This window comes from Elephantulus edwardii, unplaced genomic scaffold (genome assembly GCF_000299155.1).
Source record: "Elephantulus edwardii isolate Elephantulus edwardi_28Jun2011 unplaced genomic scaffold, EleEdw1.0 scaffold00438, whole genome shotgun sequence".
Classification (NCBI taxonomy): domain Eukaryota; kingdom Metazoa; phylum Chordata; class Mammalia; order Macroscelidea; family Macroscelididae; genus Elephantulus; species Elephantulus edwardii.
The window spans coordinates 533694-552975 of NW_006400188.1; the positions used below are offsets into that span (position 1 = coordinate 533694).

Genomic DNA, 19282 nt, shown 5'->3' on the forward strand with positions numbered 1-19282 from the left:
GGGGACTGAGGATATGGGGGCGCTGAGGTGGCTACTGGCATGCTCACGGGTGCGCACCAGACAGGTCCATAAACGACAACATGAGTTTGAGCACTGGGGCCGGCGCATAGGCTGTGGCTTCATGGACACGCCTGTGACGTGGAGACGGGTGCTCCGAGTCATGCTTTCTAAAACTGTCCCACACAGCTGATGACACGAATTACACTCCTCATGGGACACGAACCCCAGACCTATGGCTTTCCAGATTCTTCCACCACCAAGAGCAGAAGCTCATGGCCCTGACCCCCACCCTGCTCCAGGCCCCTTTCTTCATCCCTGCTGGCCATCTTGGCTGTCTACACCTTCCATGCAGTGGACGCTAGTGGCCAGGTCCTGCCTTCACTGTAGGGGAGGACTCCGCATTCTGTAACTAGCTCAGCCCACAAAGGGGATGTGTTTTCTGGTGAACTCGAGCCTACAGCAGTGAAGGAACACCAACCGCCACTGCTACCACAGGCAAAGGGACAAAACCTGCACCTCACATGCAAACAAAAGCCCTGAGTCCTCCTTGTTCAGAGCCACCGTCTCTCCAGTCTCACGGGTACACGCTCCGTCCGGCCTGGGCAATCATGAAAACCGGGGAAGCTTCCGAGAGCCCATCGGTGAGCGGGTGTAGCGGGATGGGCCTGCCAACACCGTGCCCAAAGTCGAATGGGTCCAGAATTAAGCACAGGCCACGGAAGAAAGGGTGAACAGAGACCCTTGAAGAATCAGAGTCTGATCAGAGAGCTGAGGAAGCTCAATCTAAAACAAGAAACAAACGTCTTTGTGGGCGGCTCCAAGTTCCCGGTGGCCTGGTGTGGGTGGCTCACAGTCCCCAGGTAGCCTGAGGGTGAACACACTCAGCTGCTATAACCAAAAGGCTGGAGGTTCAAGTCCACTCACAGGCACCTTGGAAGAAAGACCTGGCAACCTGCTTCCTGAAACATCAGCCCCTGAAAACCCTGTGGAGATGAGTTCTATGTGGACACTTAGGTTACCACACATTGGGGGAGGTTTTAGGTTGGTGAGTGATTTCACGCATTTTTTCAGGTTTTTGTGCCCTGGGTCTTTTACAGGGACACTGTCGTCACTAGGCTCAAGAGGTGTGCGAGGGAAAGAAATTTAGTGAAAAGGGGCTTTCACGCCTTCAAAGACACCATGTAGTCTACTATTTATTCTGTCGCTAGAGGACGCTCTATTCCACACCTGCATCGAGGCTGGTTCCTTGTAGAAGAGAGGTGCCAAGAAATAGTTTCTTCACACCTCGAAAGTAAGGGCACAAACAGACTGAAAAGAAAAATGTTCTGTGCAACCAGTAAACTTAAAGGAACCGGAGAGGCCAGACTGCTACCCGACAGAATGGGATTTAGATCCAAATACCTTACAAGAGACGAAGAAGGACGCCACAGAACAAAGGGCAGAGGCGGTGAGAAGAGAGCAGTTACAAACATACGTTCACCTACTAGCAAGGTGCCCCAAGAGACAAAACAAACTTCACCCTTACTGCTATGAAAGGAGAACTAGACAACCGCACGTTAACAGTTGCTGTGTACCATCAAGTCGGAATTGACTCATAGCTGACCTCCGAGCGGGCTTTTGGAGGCAATAAACCACACGGAGGAGAATGGTCATCCTCTCCCTAAGTGGAGCAGGAGGATTCGAACTGTGTGCCTTTGGGTTGGTGGCGTAACTCCTCACCACTAAGCCATCAGAGCCCTCTCGAAGTAGCTGGGGGTTTCAATACACCGCTCCCTATTACAGACTCAAAACCCTTTAAACCCACCACCGAGTTGATTTCAACTCACAGCGGTAATTCTGGCCTGAGTCCAACTGCTTCCTTGAGTTTCCAAGGCTCTAAATCTTTACAGAAGCAGACTGCTTCCTCATTGTTGTACTTTTCTCCCCATTTTGTTTCCTTCATAAAACAAAACAGGAGCTAGTAATCAGTCAAGAAAATCCACTCCTACTCCAGGTCCTTCTCCTCCGGGAACCAGCATTGTTATATTATTTCTACGGAGCAGAATCTGATCTAATTTAGTAATTCTTCTTCCTTCTAGGGTAATTTCAAACTCAGTGACATCTTCCAAGACCATATTGACAAAGTCATCAAAACCTAGAGGCGCGCCAACGACTTCCTTATCACTCTTCACTCCAGTATGAATCCTCAGTCCTGTATATTTGTTCACAAGCTCTAGCGACAGTAGTTAACGGGTGGGTGGTAGCAGCCTTAGCAGCCATGGCTACGCCGGAAGTGGGTTGTGTCCACTGGCATCCAGCCAGCTGCCACTAGTGGATTTGAACCACCAGCGACGCGGCTCCCTATGGGCTAAGCCACCAGAACTTTACTGATCACAGAGCATCTAAAAAGATCACACAGAACAATGAGAAATGAAATGGGATCTACCAGTTACACAGAGAACACGCCAGGCAGCATCAGAACAAGCCAGGCCTTCTTAGCACACAGGGACCATGTACAGAATGGACACAGACTGGGATGCAGAGTAAACGTCAACCAATTTCGAGATCAAGCAGCACAGAGCATCTCCTCTGACCACGATGGCATGAAGCCAGACATCCACAACAGGCTAAATAAGGAACAAAACCCCAACAAAACAGAAACACAATAGCACACCACTGAAAAGCTACTAGGTGATGCTGTCGCTGTGTGCCGTAAAGCTGGAACCGACTCGTACTGGACGCTCCAGTGGGTTTTTGGAGGCAGTAAATCACATGGGAGGAAGACAGCCCATCCTTCTCCCAAGCAGTTGGTGGGTTTGAACTGAGTGCAGTGCAGATTTGAACCACTAGGCCACCAGAGCTCCCTACTGTGTGATAGAAATGAAACGTGAGATTTAAAAAAAAAAATCCCTAGACTCAAGAGAATCTCTGGGAGGAAATTTACGGCAACAATTTTCAGTAATATTTATGGTAAAAAAGATCACGAACTTAAACCAACACCTCAAATGAACAGAAAAAGGAGAGCATTAGAAGCCAAAGCTATGAGGGCAGGAAAAAGGAATAAAAAGAGGGCAGAAAGAAAATAAAAATCACCATGGTCTACTACGCAGCCCTGAAAAGGAACGAGGCCCGGCTCCACGCCACGGCTGGACTTTGAACACGTGATGCCGAGTGAGAGAAGCTGGGTACAAAAGGCCGCAGAGTCCACTGAGAGATTGCATAGAGACCACTTAGTGGTGGCCCAGGGCAGAGGAGGGGCCCTGGTGGGGTAGCATGTTGTGGGTGGGGCTATAAACATCAGGGTTGGTGGTTCGAATTCATGAGCTGCCCAGCAGGACAGAGCTGTGGCAGTCTGCTCCTGTAAGGATTTAGGATCCGGGCTGTCACGAGTCAGAACCAAGTGGCCGGCAGTGGGGTGGGCTTGGTGGGTCAGGGCTGGAGGAGGCTGGGGGTGTCCAGTTACTGAAAGGTTGGTGGTGTGAGACACCCCCTCCCCCCCAAAGGCTTCGGAATAACATCTTTCTTCAGGAGGGAACGAGGCATTTGATTTGAGGTTTAAGGTGCTGGATGCATTGATCGTTCTGCCCTGGGATGCATGTCCATCCTGCCGCTGTGGTCTCCTGCACCCCACAGCCATGAGTGTCAGGCCCGCGGAGGCGTGGCATGGGACCCAGCGCTGCCTGGCACCATCCGCCCGGCCAGAAGCCCAATTAGCGCTGTCTGGTCACCGCTGAGCTGGACCATTGATCGGCGGGCACCTGGCCCTCGGCAGCCGGCTGTTCCCACCAGGAGTTAGAGGAGGGAAGGGATGAAAATCAGACACCAAGGGAGAAAGGGAAAATGTTCTTTAATCAAAGGCAAAAAACCCCGTGCCTTTCTCAGCACCCCATGCAGAGGGCAGCAGCAGAGTCTAGCTGTGGTTCCTGGAACTGAGAAGTTGTGAGAGCCCCTTAGACAACTCGGCTTACTCAATCCTGTCCTGGTTTTCAAAAATTCAGGAAAGGGGGTGGCTGGGTGGGGTGAAGTGTTATCACCCTCAGCTGACCACCTAGGCTCAAGCCCAACCAGGGGCAAGGCAGAAGAAAGGCCTGGTGGCCTGCTTCCAAACCATCAGACCTTGAAAACGCTATGGGGCCCAGGTACGCCTGGAGACACAGAAGCGGCCACTGTGCGTCAGGGCTGACTTGATGGAAACTGTGCCTGATTAAAAAAAAAAAATCTGGACAAAAGGCCTCACATAACGGCGTTCTGCCATACAGGAGTTACCGTCCACAAAGTGGTCATCAGTTCTTGGGGCCACAGGCTCCATGCCTGCGAGATATCGGCCCAGGCCCCACCAACTCCGCAGGCCTCCTCAGAACCCACAAAGAAACGTTCTCAGGCTGCTGAAAGCAACCTTAGAGGTTTTTAGAATAAGTCTCACATGAACACCGGACGTGGTTTTAAATCCTTTAAAATCAAGAGGTTTAGAGGAGGCCCAGCTGGGACAGATGGTGAACACACTCAGCGGCTAAGCAAGAGTCTGTTGGTTCAGGCCTGCCAGAGGCACCTTGGAACAAAGGGCTGGCAATCTACTTCGAAAAAAACCAGCCCCTGACAGCCCTCAGAGCAGTTCTCTGACACACACGGAGTAACAGCCACTGGGATGCACCTAACGGCAATCTCCCCTGCCCTGGCTTCTAGAAAGATCTCCCTCGGAGCATGAATTTCCCACTACAAACTGAGTGTTCTGGCTGCTGCCTCTCAAGGACAAAGTCAGCAGCCTGTTGGGTCCTGGTCGGAAGGTGACCGTGGCCTTCCCAGAAAGGTCGTGGAGAAAAAAAAACAAAACCCACACACAGGCAAGAGGCCAGTAGCTGTGGGCAGGGACAGCCTTTCCATGCCACACGGTGCTCTGCAAAGCTCAGGTCCCGAGACACGGACCTCACCACAGACTCAGGGCGTCCGGGCCCCTCCCCGCACCCCCCTGCTTTGCTTCTGAGGAGAGTTCTCTTCCTGGCAGCTCTGGAGTGTTCTAGCAAGCACCAGCCTCAGGCAAGTATTCGGGAGACAATTAAGAGACAGGCAAAACGAAGCTTCTAGCTCACAGTTCTCGGCTCTCTGGCCGCCTGAGAATAGTCTCAATCGATAAGTAGCCAGCGGATCGATTCTGTTCTGCTTTACACTTGTTACAGCAAGAAACGAGGAAAAGAATCAAGATATGGGAGGGGGAGAAAACCTACCGTCATCTCACACCTCAGTGGACCCCAGGGAAAGGAAAAAGAAATGTGAAAAAAGCACCTCGTGGTGCGTAATGCAAAACTAGCACCTGGTATCGAGCAGCCCACACCACCCAGCATCACTGGCGAGACCGCCCTGATTCATGGGGCCTGTGGGACCCTGCAGATCCGCCCACTCGGGGTTCTCAGGCCGCTGTTCTCAAGCAGAGCGACTGGCGGGTTCAAACCCATGATCTGTTAGCTCGCAGGTGAGTGATCCCCCACGGCGCCACCAGAACTCAAACCTGACAGCACGCAAGTCTCCACCCCACACGGATCAGCCCCAGCAACACCATTATAAACAGCTGTGGGAGTCCTCCTGACTGTGTATGTCAGCAGAAACCTGAGAAAACGCAAGGATCTACAAAGATAATCTATAGTCCCAAAGAGGGGGCCTTGCCATCAAGTCGGCTCCGACACATGGTGACCCCATGTGTGCCAGAACAGAATGACATTTCATAGGGCTTTCAGTGGATGGGGTTTTTTTTTTAAGCAGTTTGCCAGGCCTTTCTTCCAAGGCACTTTGAGGTGCATGTGAACCTCTAACTTGGCTTTTAGAGGCTGTAAATCACATCGGAGGAAACTGTCCACTTTCTCCTCCGGGGGCGCTGGTAGGTTTGAACTGCCAGAGAGGTGCTGCCTTTCCGTGAGCCGCACAACTTCCTGTGGACTAGGCCACCGGAGTTCAGTTAGAACGTGGAGGTGTTATGTGCCAACCGATCCATAGCTGACCCTCCAGTGGGTGTTCAGAGGCAGTAAATCACATGGGAGGAGACTGCCCATCCTTCTCCCATGAAGCAGCTGGTGGATTTGAACCAGGTGCCGTTAGGATTGCAGCAGAGGCTCTTACCACTTGGCCACTAGAGCTCTCTAGTTATATTAGGTATGTGTGGGTGTGTGCACGTGCGCACATCAAGTTGGAACCAACACATAGCTGACCCTCCTGTGGGTTTTCAGAGGCAGTTAAATTGCACGGGAGGAGACTGCCCATCCTTCTCCCATAGGAGAGCTGGTGGATTCGAACTGCGTGCCACTAGGCCAACAGAGCTTGCTCATATATTGCTGTTACTGTTATGTGCCGTGGAGTCACTGCGATCCTATGTACAGTAGCTCTGAACCCTGCCCTGTCTTGAGTCAGTCTCACTGACTCTGACACACCTACCCCTTATTGCCCCAGTTACTGTGTCAATCCATCTCATCTGGGTTCTTCCTCTCCTGCGGTGTCCCGTCACTCTTCCAAGCATGATGTCCTTCTCCAAGGACTGGTCCTTCCTGGCCACGTGCCCAAAGTACAGGCTGGGTTTAGAAGAAGATGCGGCACTAGCGACATTATCACCAATGTCAGATGGATCTCCCTCATATATAGATGCTTTGGGCAGAATATGAAATGATTTAAATGATGCAGGAAACATTAAATGATGGAAGGAGTATACAGAATCATCATACCAAAAAAGAATTGGTGGACATAGAAGAATTTCATGAAACAATGGATGAGCAAGAGCCTGTGGTGATGAAGGAAGAAGTTCAAGCTGCTCTGAAAGAACCGGCAAAAAACAAGGCCCCCCAAATTGATGGCATACTGATTGACATATTTCAACAGACAGACACTGCCCTGGATGTGCTCCCCAAGTTGTGCCAAGATATCTGGAGGACAACCACCTGGCCAACTGACTGGAAGAGATCCATATTTGTTCCAATTCCAAAGAAAGGTGACCCAACAGAGTGTGGAAATTATCCAACAATATCATCAATATCACATGCAAACAAGAGTCTACTGAAGATTATAAAAAATAACACGACTGGAACAGCACATCAGCAGAGAACTGCCAGAAGTGCAGGCTGAGTTTAGAAGAGGCTGTGGCACTAGAGATATTATAGCTAATGTTAGATGGATTTTGGCTGAAAGCATAGAGTACCAGAGGTATGCCTATCTATGTTTCATTGACTATGCAAAGGCATTTGACTGTGTGGATCACAACAAACTGGTTGACTCTGAGTAGAATGGGAATCTCAGAACACTTGATTGTGCTCATGTAAAACTTACACTTGGACCCGGAGGCAGTCGTCAGAACAGAGCAAGGAAACAATGCATGGTTCAAAACTGGGAAGGGTGTGTACCATGGAACTGTCCTATATAGATAGAAAAATTAATTTATTGCATCAATCAAGGGCAATTGGTATTGTAAAATATCTATGTGTGGTTGCACAACCCCAATATAATCTGTAAACCTTCAGTTAAAAAAATAAACTGGGGGAAAAAAAGTTACATTTTATCAGATTCAAAAGTCAGACTGGAAATTGAGGGGGTGGAGTTTATGTTAACGTGTGTGTGTGTGTGTGTGTGTGTGTGTGTGTGCGTGTGTGTGTGTGTGTAAGAACAATTCGGAAAAGGACGGTGAGCATGGTGCTTTAAAAGCCTGGCATCAGAGGTTCTCAACTGTACGTGCAGAAACAAATGAATTGGTGTATGCTTTGCTGTGCAGATTCGCAATACACTCCCTCACTCGATGCCACCGAGTCAAAACTGACCCATAGCTGACCCTTTAGTGGGTTTTCGAAGGCTGTGAATCCCTCGTCTTACTCCCATGGAGCTGGTGGTGGATTTGAATGTTTGGAGAGGCTCTGCCTTTCGGTGTAGCTCCCTGTGGACTAAGCCACCAGGTTCCCAGAAGCAACAAGAAAGTGTTAGCACACACAGCCGTGTGGGGTTTCACAGTGACGTGCTGACGGGCTCCCGCTTCCACGCCGCTGCCCTGCTGTCAGGTACCAACGGTTCCAGCTTCACACGGACCGCACCCTCGGATGCATGGGGTCAGAGCAAACAAAGGGCTGAAACGGTTTCCGGTTGTGGACAGGGACCACTGGGCTGCCTTCCTGAAAGGCTGAGCCAATGAGTGGAGCCCGGCAGAGAAGTCATGGAGGAAGGAAGGATCTGGAAGGCGAGTCACAAAAATGGTGACAAATTACAGGGACCTGGGGTTATGGGTGTCTCCCCTCAATTTTCTACTTTCCAAATTCCTGGTCATGGTCGTGGAATCTTATAATAATAATAATAAGAACAACAATAATAATAATAATAACAACAACAACTCTGGTGGCCTAGTAGCAAGAAGCTGTACTGCAATTCCAAAGCCAAGCTGTTCAAAGCCATGAGATGCTCCCCAGGAGAAGGCTGGGTAATCTCCTCGTGTGCCTTGAAAACTCACTGGAGGGTCAGCAATGGGTCGGCTCCGACCCTATGGTACACACCAACAATAACAACAACAACAACAATAATAATAATAATAAAAGTTAACATTAGTGGAAGCTGAGTAAAAGGTCTCTGGAAACCCCCTGGATCACCTTTTAAACTCTCTTGGAAATCTGAGAGGATTTTAAAATTCAAGGTTTAAAAAAGAAAAAGCTCAATGAGCTTCGTGGGTTTCTAAATGCTGTCAAAAGTGGACGGTTGAAGGGAGCTCTGGTGGCCTAGTGGCAAGAAGCTGCACTGCAATCCCAGAGGTCCAAGGTCCGAATCCACCAGATGCTCTGCTGGAGAAGGAGGGGCAAAGTCTCCTCCTGTACCAGTCAGATCTGATTTGACAATACACAAACAAACAAAAAAGGGGAGCTCTGGTGGCCTAGTGGCAAGGAGCTGCAACTACAATCCCAGAGGCTCACGGTTCGAATCCACCAGATGCTCTGCCGGGGAAGGAGGGTCAATCTCCTCCTGTACCAGTCAGATCTGATTTGACAGTACACAAACAAACAAAAAAATAATAAAGAAATTACCAAAAAATGGACAGTGTAATAAAGCCATTACTGTAGAATGAGTATGAGGATCCAAGTGGGGGAATGGATCAGGATGTGCGGGGGAAGGGCGGTTTAATCATCGGGTTGTACAATTTGATGGGCGGTGGTGGTGAGGGAAATTGGAAGAATCTGGTCTGGAAAACAATGTATTCAAATTTTGTAAATAAATAAATTGAATAATAATAATAAATAAAAATTACAAGTGGACAGTGATGGTGTGGCAGTTCCCAGATGGGTCAGGGTAGGTCAAGGGTTGACTTTGCAGAAGCAGTTGACCAGGCCTTTCTTCCGTGGCACCTCTGGGGCGGGGGGAATGAGAGCCTCCAACCCTATAGTTAGTGGCTTGTGCTTCAACTCTTTCTATCACTCGGTGGGGTGGGGGTGGGGGTGGGTAAATCAACCAAGCACGGAACACACAGGACCGAGAAGAACTGGCCCAGAGGGTAGAGATGGCTAACACCTCAAACCTAACGGGTTCATCCTGCCAGCAGCAGCTGGGGGCTGGAACCACTGACCGTTTGGTTAGTGGCCCAGAGTCCCTGATCACTGCACTTTCTGTGCCTAAGTCACCAAGGGATTGTTTCAGAAATAATAGCCCCTTTATAAGTTCCATGTGTCGTCTCTGAAGGTCACGGGAAAATGAGGGACTGCAGCGTGGTGGTCTCTCCCAGAGCGCAGGCTTTGGAGGTGGTGGGAGTCCTGACCCGTCACAGGCCACAGCCAGCTCTGCGATCCTGGCCACCTACTAGGTCCTGCTGAGACTGTGAAGTCTCCTGAGCCCTGCAGGGACTCATGTCCTCCACACAGGTGATGGGGGTCTGGCTGCCAGCTTGTGGGCGAGGCCACACTAGTGCAGGCCAGGCCCCAACCCCAGTCAGGCCCGAGTTAGAACAAGAGCAGAGCAGACACAGGAGGATAGGCACCAAAGGGGGCTCGCCTGCAAGCCGAGGGGCCCAGCAGCCAGGGTCCTGACAAGGAGGGTGCTGATCTGGCCTTGCCCCAGATCTGGACTCTACCCCCACTCGTGGGAGGGGCAGCAGCGGCACTGGGGAACCAACCCTGCTTCCCAGGGGTCCTGGGAGGGTTCAGTGAGGAAGAACCCTAAGAGTCCTGGTCAGATCACACGACTGGGTGGTATACTCCAAAGAGGGCAGTAGTGGGTCAGCCTCTTCCATGCAGGAGACCCAGGTTCGATTCCCAGCCTGTGTTCCTTAAGTGCAGCCCCTTGGGTCTCTCTGCTGAGGCCTGCATGTTGCTAGGATACTGAACAGACTTCAGCGAAGCTTCTACATGGAGAGACTTGTAAGAAAGACCTGGCAATCATCAAAAACAGCAGATGATGAAAACTCCATGGATCGCACCAGAGCACTCTGAATGGTCACAAAGGTGGCGCAAAACTGGGCTGTGTGGGGGCCAACGTGAGATCTGGGTACCACAAACCCTCTAAATCCAGGGAGGCTGGAGGACATACAGCTTCGCTAAGTCACAGCTTATGCAGCTCCAGTGGTCCAGTGTCCACTGCAGCACTAGAGAACCAGGGCCAGAGGTGGGAACCAGCAGAGCATCGACCCACAGAGGAACGGACAAGGATGACGTGGTCTGTCCATGCCGTGAGGCAGCACTCTGTCTGTACAGGGCAAGGAAGCCCTCTGCACGCTGCATCACAGACGCACCTCAGGGACATGCTGAGTGGTCAAAGCCAGTGGTCACAGGACAGACACCGCATCGCCTCACCTCTGAGAAAGCAGCACATAGACCATACTAAGCACTATTGGCAGGGAGCTCTGGTGGCCTATTGGTAAGAAGCTGTGCTACAACCCCAAAGGCACACAGTTCGGATACGCCAACTGCTCCGCAGAAGAAAGGTGGGCAATCTCCTCCGTGTGATTTACTGCTTCTGCAAGGGTCACCTAGCATTGGCTCTGATGTGACAGCACACAAGAACAACAACAGAAGTCCCCTAGCAGTCACAAGGGTGAGAAGAGGGATGGAGGGAGAGAGTTATGTTAGTGGTGATGGAATGATTTGGCAAGGACAGGAGAATGAATGACCCCATTAGTCAGAGCCAGTGATGCCATTGAACTTACGTGTGGCCACTGCTGAGATGTCAGTGCCGTCAAGACGAGGTCGACCCAGAGCAACCCTGTGAACGTCAGATCTGAAACCTGCCCCGCCCCGTGCAGCCTCATCATCTAAACATCCCACGTTCGGTCAAAAGAACGAACAAATACGTCCCAGAGAGGGCGCGGTCAGGTCGCCCCTTAGAGGGAAGGAAGGATGGCAAAACTTCGCCACGCATCCGTGAGGCATGTTAAAATGGGTCAGTCTTTGGAGAAGGCTATCATGCCGGGAAAAGTGGAGGGTCAGTGAAGGAGGGGAAGACCCTCAACGGGGTGGACGGACACCGTGACCGTAACAGCAGGGCTAAGAGTGGCAGAGACGAGTGTCTGGCTAGTGTATGTGTGTTTGCACCACGGCACACGCAAAAGCTACGTGCGGATGTGTGCAGGGACCTCATCAGCATGTTCTGTTGTGGGGTGCTGGTGTTGGGGGGAGCCAGGGACCACGAGGGCGGGGCTTCCAGTCTGGGAACCGGGGAGTCTCCTGAAGGGGAAGGAAGTCGATCTCTGAGGCCGGCCTCATGGGGTCATCTGCATGGGGTGGTGGAGGATGTGTAGGAGTCCATCAGGCAGGAGGGGGTAGGGGTCGTTTTGTGAGGCCGGCCTCATGGGGTCACCTGCACGGGGTGGTGGAGGATGTGTAGGAGTCCATCAGGGCAGGAGGAAGAGGGGAAGGCTGCTGCCTGGAGAGACAAGCAGGAGGCTGGAGGAATGGGCATCTCATGGGGAGGGGTCCTGGGAGAGGCAGAGAAGGAGCTCTGGTGGCAGGCTTGGGTGCAGTGTGTGACATCTGTGTGCTCTCCTGCTGCGGAGGGCACTTTCAGATCCTAGGTATGTGTGTGTGCGCACGCTCTGACTACTAGGTTGAAGGTGCCTCAGAAGAAAGGCCGGGCAAACTGCTTCCACCGAGATGCTAGCCAAGAGGACCCCACGTAGCAGCTCTTCCCTCTTCACAGCTGGGGTTGCACCTTGGGTTACCATCAACTGGCTGCAAAGGGCCTGGTCTCTGCAAGGAGCTCTACATCCTCCTGGATGGCCCAGAGGGCCTCCCAGGCTTGGGAGTGGCGTGACTAGCCCTGTGCCTCACGGTGATAAAGGTGACAGTGCCGACAGCAACAGCAGTGATTAGGGAGGAGCTGAGGTGAGACAGGCAGGGCCCCACGCAGTGAGGGAACAAGGACTTAATTACAGGAGAGTGGAATGACAGGGACCGGGAGCCCGGCTAAGTACGGGGAGGCTGGAGGAGCCTGGTGACTCAGGTGTTGGGTCGAGGCCCTGAGGAGCGGCCTGTAATGAGGGGGACCCAGCTGCAGGCAAGGAGAAAGACAGAGGCGGGAAGAGCCAGCTGAGATGCCCCAGGAGTCCTGCCTCAGAGTCCTGGCTGTGGTGGGGGACGGCCGTGCGGTGAGGACAGCCGAGCTGGGCATATCCACCCGGGAGGATCCAGGCACAGGAGGGCCTGAGCCCACAGGGAATAGGAGAGGGGAGGCTACCATCATCCTGTGGGGCTGGCTGCCGTGACCTTGGGATTCCAGCCACCACTGAGCAGTGTCCCTCACGGTGCTGGACAATGTACTCACGGGATGGATGGTTCGTAGTAGGCATAGAGGCTGCAGGCCTGGACTCGGGCAGATCTAGGGTCGAGCCAGGGCCTGCGCCAGTCAAAGACGAACCCTAAAGCAACTGACATCGTGTCAACAACAGGAAATAGGGTCAGACTCCCGCTACTGAGACTGCCAGCGGTCATCCTGGGGAGAAGCAGGTGCAGCGGGCAGAGCCAGGACCCGGATTCTCAGGGGCTGGAACAGCTGCCTGGGGCCAACAGGACGCACGTTAGCGCAGTGACCATGCAGGCTCCTGTGGGGGGTCTACACCATGGCTGTTCCCCTCAGCATGGCGGGCCTGGCAGGGGTCCTTCTCCATGGTGGCCTGTCCTGTGCACGCCCTACACGCCCCTACCTCAGGTGTGATGACCGACCACCATCAACATGCCCCAACATTGTGACCAAGCCCATGGCTGTCAGGTTGATTCTCCTTGGGGGGCACCCGCCACTGGGTTTCTGAGGCCTCAGTCTTTACAGGAGGAGACTGCCTGTCTCCCTACCACAGAGTGGGAGGTGGGTTCAAACTGTCGGCCTTTTGGTCAGCAACCCACCACACAACTCACTATGTCTATGGGGCTCCGTGGTGTTGCCCCGAGTCCTCTCCAAATAAGCAGCCACATGAACACCTCCCCTCCCGCTCCCATCAGGTCACCTCTCACTCAAGGTGACCCTGTGTGTCACTGACTTGCGCCCCATGGGTTTTCGGTGCTCGTACTTTCCCTGACTTGATTGCCAGGCCTTTCTTCTGAGGCACCTATGGGTGGACCTGAACCTCCAACCTTTCGGTTCTCGTCTGGGTTCATTAACCACCTGCATCGCCCAGGACTCCATGCATGTGGGGGGCGGAATTGCTGTCAAGTTGGAACCAACCCACGGCTGACCTTCCGGAGGTTTTTCCAAGGCGGTAAATCTCAGAGGAGACTGTTCCCTTCTCCCACATAGCGGCCAGGGGATTCAAACTGCCTGCCTTTGGGTGGGCAGCACAGCTCCCTATCCAGTAGGCCACCCGAGCTCCCTACTTGTTGTTGTCGTGATTGTTATGTACTGTTGAGTCTGAATGGACTCAGAGCTGAGCCTCCAGCGGGTTTTCAGAGACTGTAAATTGCACAGGAGGAGATTGCCCATCCTCCCACAGAGCAGTTGGTGGATTTGAACTGTGTGCTTTTGTGTTTGCAGCCCAACTCCTTACGACTCATCCACCAGAGCTCCCTAACTGGGATAGTGTTAACAGGACTTAATAACCTGAAAGCAACCAGCCAAACCCACTGCCCTTGAAGCGGTTTGGATTCATGGCGACCCGTGTGTGTGTGGCACTCCACTGGGTCTTCCTGACTGTGGTCTTAAAGGAAGCAAATTGCCAGGCCTTTCTTCTGAGGTGTCAATGAGTTTGAACCACCAACTTTCTGGTTAGCTAGTGAGTGAGAAGTTGAGACAGCTTTCATCTAAGAGGCTCACCCTGCTCCCTGACATCCTCCATCCACCTGCACAGCTCAGGATGGGGCCACGCCCTCTGGGTGGCTATGCCAGGCCTACAGCTATCACCACGGCCTTTAACACTAAGGTGTGACCTGGACTCGCAGGAGAGTGAGTGTTCCAGTGAGGTCAGTGCGCTGGCCAAGCTTAGAAGCTGGCCAAGCTTAGAAACAGGCTCCGTCAAGGCAGGTGGAGGTGAGGAGATGGCAAAACACAACACCAAAACTGTCACCCCCAAACGCCATGCCAAAACACAACTGCAGACAAGCAGGGGGATGTGGGACTGGAAGGCCTCGAGTCCCTTCACTATTCCCACCCCGCCGTCAATGGAAACTAGCGAGCAGCAACTATAGAACAGGCGACCCAAGAAGTTAAACATCGCTCATCAAAAGCATGGTGGTCCCAACATACCCAGAGGTACCTCAGAGGAAAGGCCTGGCAATCAGCTTCAGAGTGGTGGTCACAGCCACGAAACCTGGTGGAGTTCTAATCTGGAATGGGCTGGGCCCTCATGAATTGATGTTACACGCTGGGCTGCTAACTGAAAGGCCTGTGGTTCAAATCCACCAGCTGCTTTTTGAAAAAAGATGGGCAGTTGAGGGAGGGTCCACGATGGAGCCCCCTCGGTGCTGGTGGGGTTTCTGGTTGGGGGGCAGCAACGACTCTGAGGCAGGGTTCTCACTTTCTGTGCAGGAGCTCGTCCATGCAGGCCTGTGTGTGACTAGGAGGCTGAGTGGGTTTCAGTAGCACTTTTAGACCAGGAAGATGGACCAGGAAGAAAGGCCTGGTGACTTGACTTCCCAAACCGCTGCGGAAGAGACACTTCGAAATCCAACTGATCGTGGAGTTGGGGGTTGCCGTGAGAGTGGGGGTGTCTGACTCGAGCCTTGGAATTTTCAATCACCTAACAGACAAATCCAAGTTGGACGATGAATAAGGAAGAGCGAGGAAGAACTCACGTCTCTGAACTGCGGTGCTGGAGAAGAGGACTGACTACACCAGTGAAACAAACCTGTGCTGGAGGAAGTGAATCCGGCCAAGGGCACTTAGAGGTGAGGACGGTGTGAAGGAGGACACGATGCCTGGGAAAGTGGAGGGTCGGGGAGGGAGAGGAAGACGCTCGGGATGGACTGACGCCTTGCCTGCAACAGTGGGCACAGCAGAACTTATGAGGGTGGCAGAGGACCGGGCGGGGGGTGCATGCTGCTGTAACCACGCTCCACTTGATTCGGAGTCGATTCAACAGCACCTGACAATAACAAGAAGAACTGGGGGCCAGCTTGACCGGAGCGAAAGAGCTAACAACGACAAGAGGAATCTAAACACCCACTGCGCGAAATGCCACCTTGCCGGCTGCAGCCAAGACACATTCTTGCTGCTGGAACTTTCCTGGTCCTGGATGCTACCTTGACTGGCACCTCCGGCTTTGGCGAACACGCCTCTGTGCCTTTATCTTTTTAAATTACATGCTAAGCAATCAATTCACCCAAGGCAGAAGACAGACTCCTCCGGTGACAGCAGCCCTCTAATTAACACCTTCTGGGGACTTTCATTCTGGGCCTGGGCTAAGGGGCCATTAGGGGAATTATCTCCGCATCTCGGTGGCTTCTCAGCCTGGTCCAGAGGACCAGCTGCCTGATGAGACGCACTGACACACTCAACCCCACTTCTCAGTTCTGCTCCCCTGCAGGTCACCAACCAGAAAAGGAAGATGGGTTAAAGTGACACTTCATGTGACATGGGCTCTCTGTAATGACACATGGCGGCTGCCTGCAGGGACTTAGGACTTCAGAACGTCACGATTCAGGGGGCAAATGGTGAATCTGCTCCACTGCACCCTGAAAGGTTGGTGGTTTGAGTCCATCCAGAGGCGTCTTTGGACAAAGGCCTGGTGACCACCAGTTGCTGACACACATGGGGTGGACCTGATGGGAGCTGGGCTGGCCCAGGGTGACCAAAGTTCAGTCTGAGGATGGCATTGTCCCGTTCCTTCTTCCTCTCCAGGCCTGGGAGTGCCCACGTCAGCTTCCAGGCTCCAGCTGTGGCATCAGACCTGCAAACGCCCCCCGGGTACTGCTGACAAATGCCCTGCGTCCTGCAAGACTGTGGACACACCTGGAGCTATGGGAGCTTCCACCTTCCACGTGGTTACACTTTCTCTGGGGACCTTGGTGCGTCTTCCCCATGACTGAAGGGCAGGGCAGAACTTCTCTGTCCCATGTGCTGTGACCCTGATGATAGCTCTCATCATGACCCCCATCCCGTGAACCTACAGAGCCCTCTGAACAACAGCAGGAAGCATAATACAAACAGAGGCACAGACCCTGGTCCTCTCCATGTCTGAACCACTGCTGTGAACAAATTTAACCAATACATGGTCCAGCCACTGTGGAAGGCGGTATGGCGCTTTCTCAAAAAGTTGCAAATAGAGATACCATTCAACTCAGCAATTCCACTTACTGGGAATATACCCCAAAGAGACCATAACTGACATCCAAGCAGATACATGCACACCCATGTTTATCGCAGCTTTGTTCACAATAGCAAGGAGTTGGAAACAACCTAAGTGTCCATCAACAAACAAATGGATAGAGAAGCTGTGGTATATTCACACAATGGAATACTACACTGCATTGAAAAACAAGGAACTCATGCAATATTATTCAAAATGGGTGACTCTGGAGGACATTATGCTGAGTGAAGTATCTCAGTTACAAAAGGACAAATACTGCATGGTGCCACTGTTGTAAAGCAAGGCTGACCTTGGGGTTGGGGGGAGACTGAGAAAGATGTGTTTAATTATGTATACTGCATTGAAACACATGAGGGAGAAACTCTTTAAAAGGGATATGTGATTAGGTATTTTTGTCATGACAGGAGTCCAGAGCGAAGGCTGCATAGTGGAGTGGACCTGGGGGGAGGGATTGTAAACCAATGAAATATTTTTTCTTTTACTTTTCCAAGAGGGTAGTGTATGAGGGGGGAGGGTTGGGAGGGGAGAAAACTGCAACAATGAATGAATGGAAATCCAAAGTCTGTAAATTTTCATTGAAATTAATAATAAATTTTAAAAAATGTAAAAAAAAAAAATTAACCAATACAGTAACTGCAACTGGCTAGGGAGGTCTCCTCAAACGTTTTAACAAGAGTGAGCCCCACCCATCGCCATGAGCTCCCATCAAGTTGGTGATGAATCACCTCAGAATGAAACATGCCTGGTCCCACCCATCTCCGGGCTGCTGGCCTGTGCGCTGTACATCTCGGGTGCCTTCCCGCAGGGGTGCGGCTGTGGGCTTTCACTGACCTCCAGCTCATTCTTCTTAGCTCCACACAAACCTGTCTACCAAGGGGGCCCCTGCTGGGATCTGAAGCACCAATGCCACAGCTTCTTGCATCACATGACAGACTGACAGACGGGGAGGGAGAAATCCAGCAAAGGCAGAAGTGGAAAGAAGCTACACTGTATTCTCAACGGTACGCAGTTGAAATCCACCAGCTGCTCCATTGTAGAAAGATGGGCAATCTCGCTCTGTGCATTTAACTGCTTCTGAAAACCCAGTGGAGGGTCAGCTATGGGTGCTTCCAACGCAACAGTACACAACAAGAAGTTAGGCTTAAGTAGCTGTACTGATAGGAAACACCATGATGTTGTCGTTAGGTGCCATCAAGTCGAGAACACTCATAACGACCTTATGAACAAAAGATCTGAACCCAGATCTATCCTGCGCCATCCTCACACCTCCTGACACACAAGAAGAGCCCATTGCTGCAATCACCATGTCAATCCACCTGGTTAAGGGTCTTCCTCTCCTCGTCAACCCTCCACCTTTCACCACGACAGACAGGGAAAAAAATTGAAACTGTCAACTACTTTATCTTACTTGGATCCACAATCAATATACTTGGTACCAGCAGTCAGATCAGGAGACGTACTGCATGGAGAAAGTCTGCCGTCATGTACCTCTCCAAATTACTGAGGAGCAATGATGCCAGTCTGAGGACTAAGGTGTGCCTGATTTAGGTCATGGTTTTTGTGGGGTTTTTTTTCAGTCACTTGCTATGCATCTGAGTGCTGGACAATGAATAAAGATGACAGAATAATTGACACCTTTAAATTGTGGTGTTAGAGAAGAGTACTGAACACCCCCTGGACTGCCGAAAGCACAAGCAAATGCCCTGGAGGAGGTGCAGCCTGAGGGCTCCTGGAGGCACACATGATGAAGCTTCATCTCTCATCTTTTGGGCATGTTACTTGGAGAAGCTACTTCCTGGAGAGAGGGACATGAAGCTTGGGAAGGTGGAGGGATGGCAAAGGAGAGAAGGACACTCAACCAGGTAGATTGACACAGTGACTGCAGCAATGGGCTCAAGTGTGTCAGAGACTGAGGGGAACAGCACAGGATAGGAGAGGGTTCAGATCTGTTGTTCACAGGGTCGTTATGGGTCACACTCGACTCGATGGCACCTAACAGCAACAACAACGATGATGAAGGGGACTCTCTGGCAGCCCAGTGGTAAGAAGCTGCATTACAATCCCAAAGGCCCGTGGTCTGAATCCACCAGCTGCTCCGTGAGATATACTGTCTCTGAAAACCCAGTGGAGGGTCGGCTATGGGTCAGTTCTGACTCGATGGCAAACCACAACAGTGAGGCTGAAAAGGGGGAAATCTGGTCATGAGGACGGCAGTTTGGCCTCCGGCATGAACAGTGACTGAGGACAATGGGCAAAGCCAGGCTAAGCTCTACGGTGAACACATCTGACATAGAAGGCAAGAGGCAGGGAAGCTCACCCCAAAGCACAGCCCAGGGCTTCCCTAGCGGCTACTCCCTCCCCTTTTGCTGGAACCTCACCCGATTCTCTGTGTCAGGAAGGAGACTCCATATGAATGAAAAACCAAACCACAAAACCACAGCCGCAGGTGAAGCGGCCTCTGCTCGTGGCGACCCCGAGGGTGGTAGTGCAGGGCTTCCCTCCACCAGGTTCCCAATAGCTACTTCTCAGACAACTGCCAGGCCTTTTCTCATCCATGCCTCTGGGTGGACGCCAACCTCCACG

General features: G+C 52.0%; 1 protein-coding gene and 1 pseudogene across 1 annotated transcript in view; both read right to left on the bottom strand.

Annotated features, from left to right (window-relative positions):
• The window catches only part of LOC102848678, a 4162-nt pseudogene extending 1903 nt beyond the window's left edge, over positions 1-2259 (bottom strand).
• The window catches only part of ARHGEF18 (Rho/Rac guanine nucleotide exchange factor (GEF) 18), a 122733-nt gene that overhangs the window by 36305 nt on the left and 67146 nt on the right, over positions 1-19282 (bottom strand). Inside the window, exon 15 of the mRNA XM_006902676.1 lies at positions 13380-13384. Within this exon, the coding sequence (XP_006902738.1) occupies positions 13380-13384 (5 nt within the window). The remainder of the gene's footprint in view (positions 1-13379; positions 13385-19282) is intronic.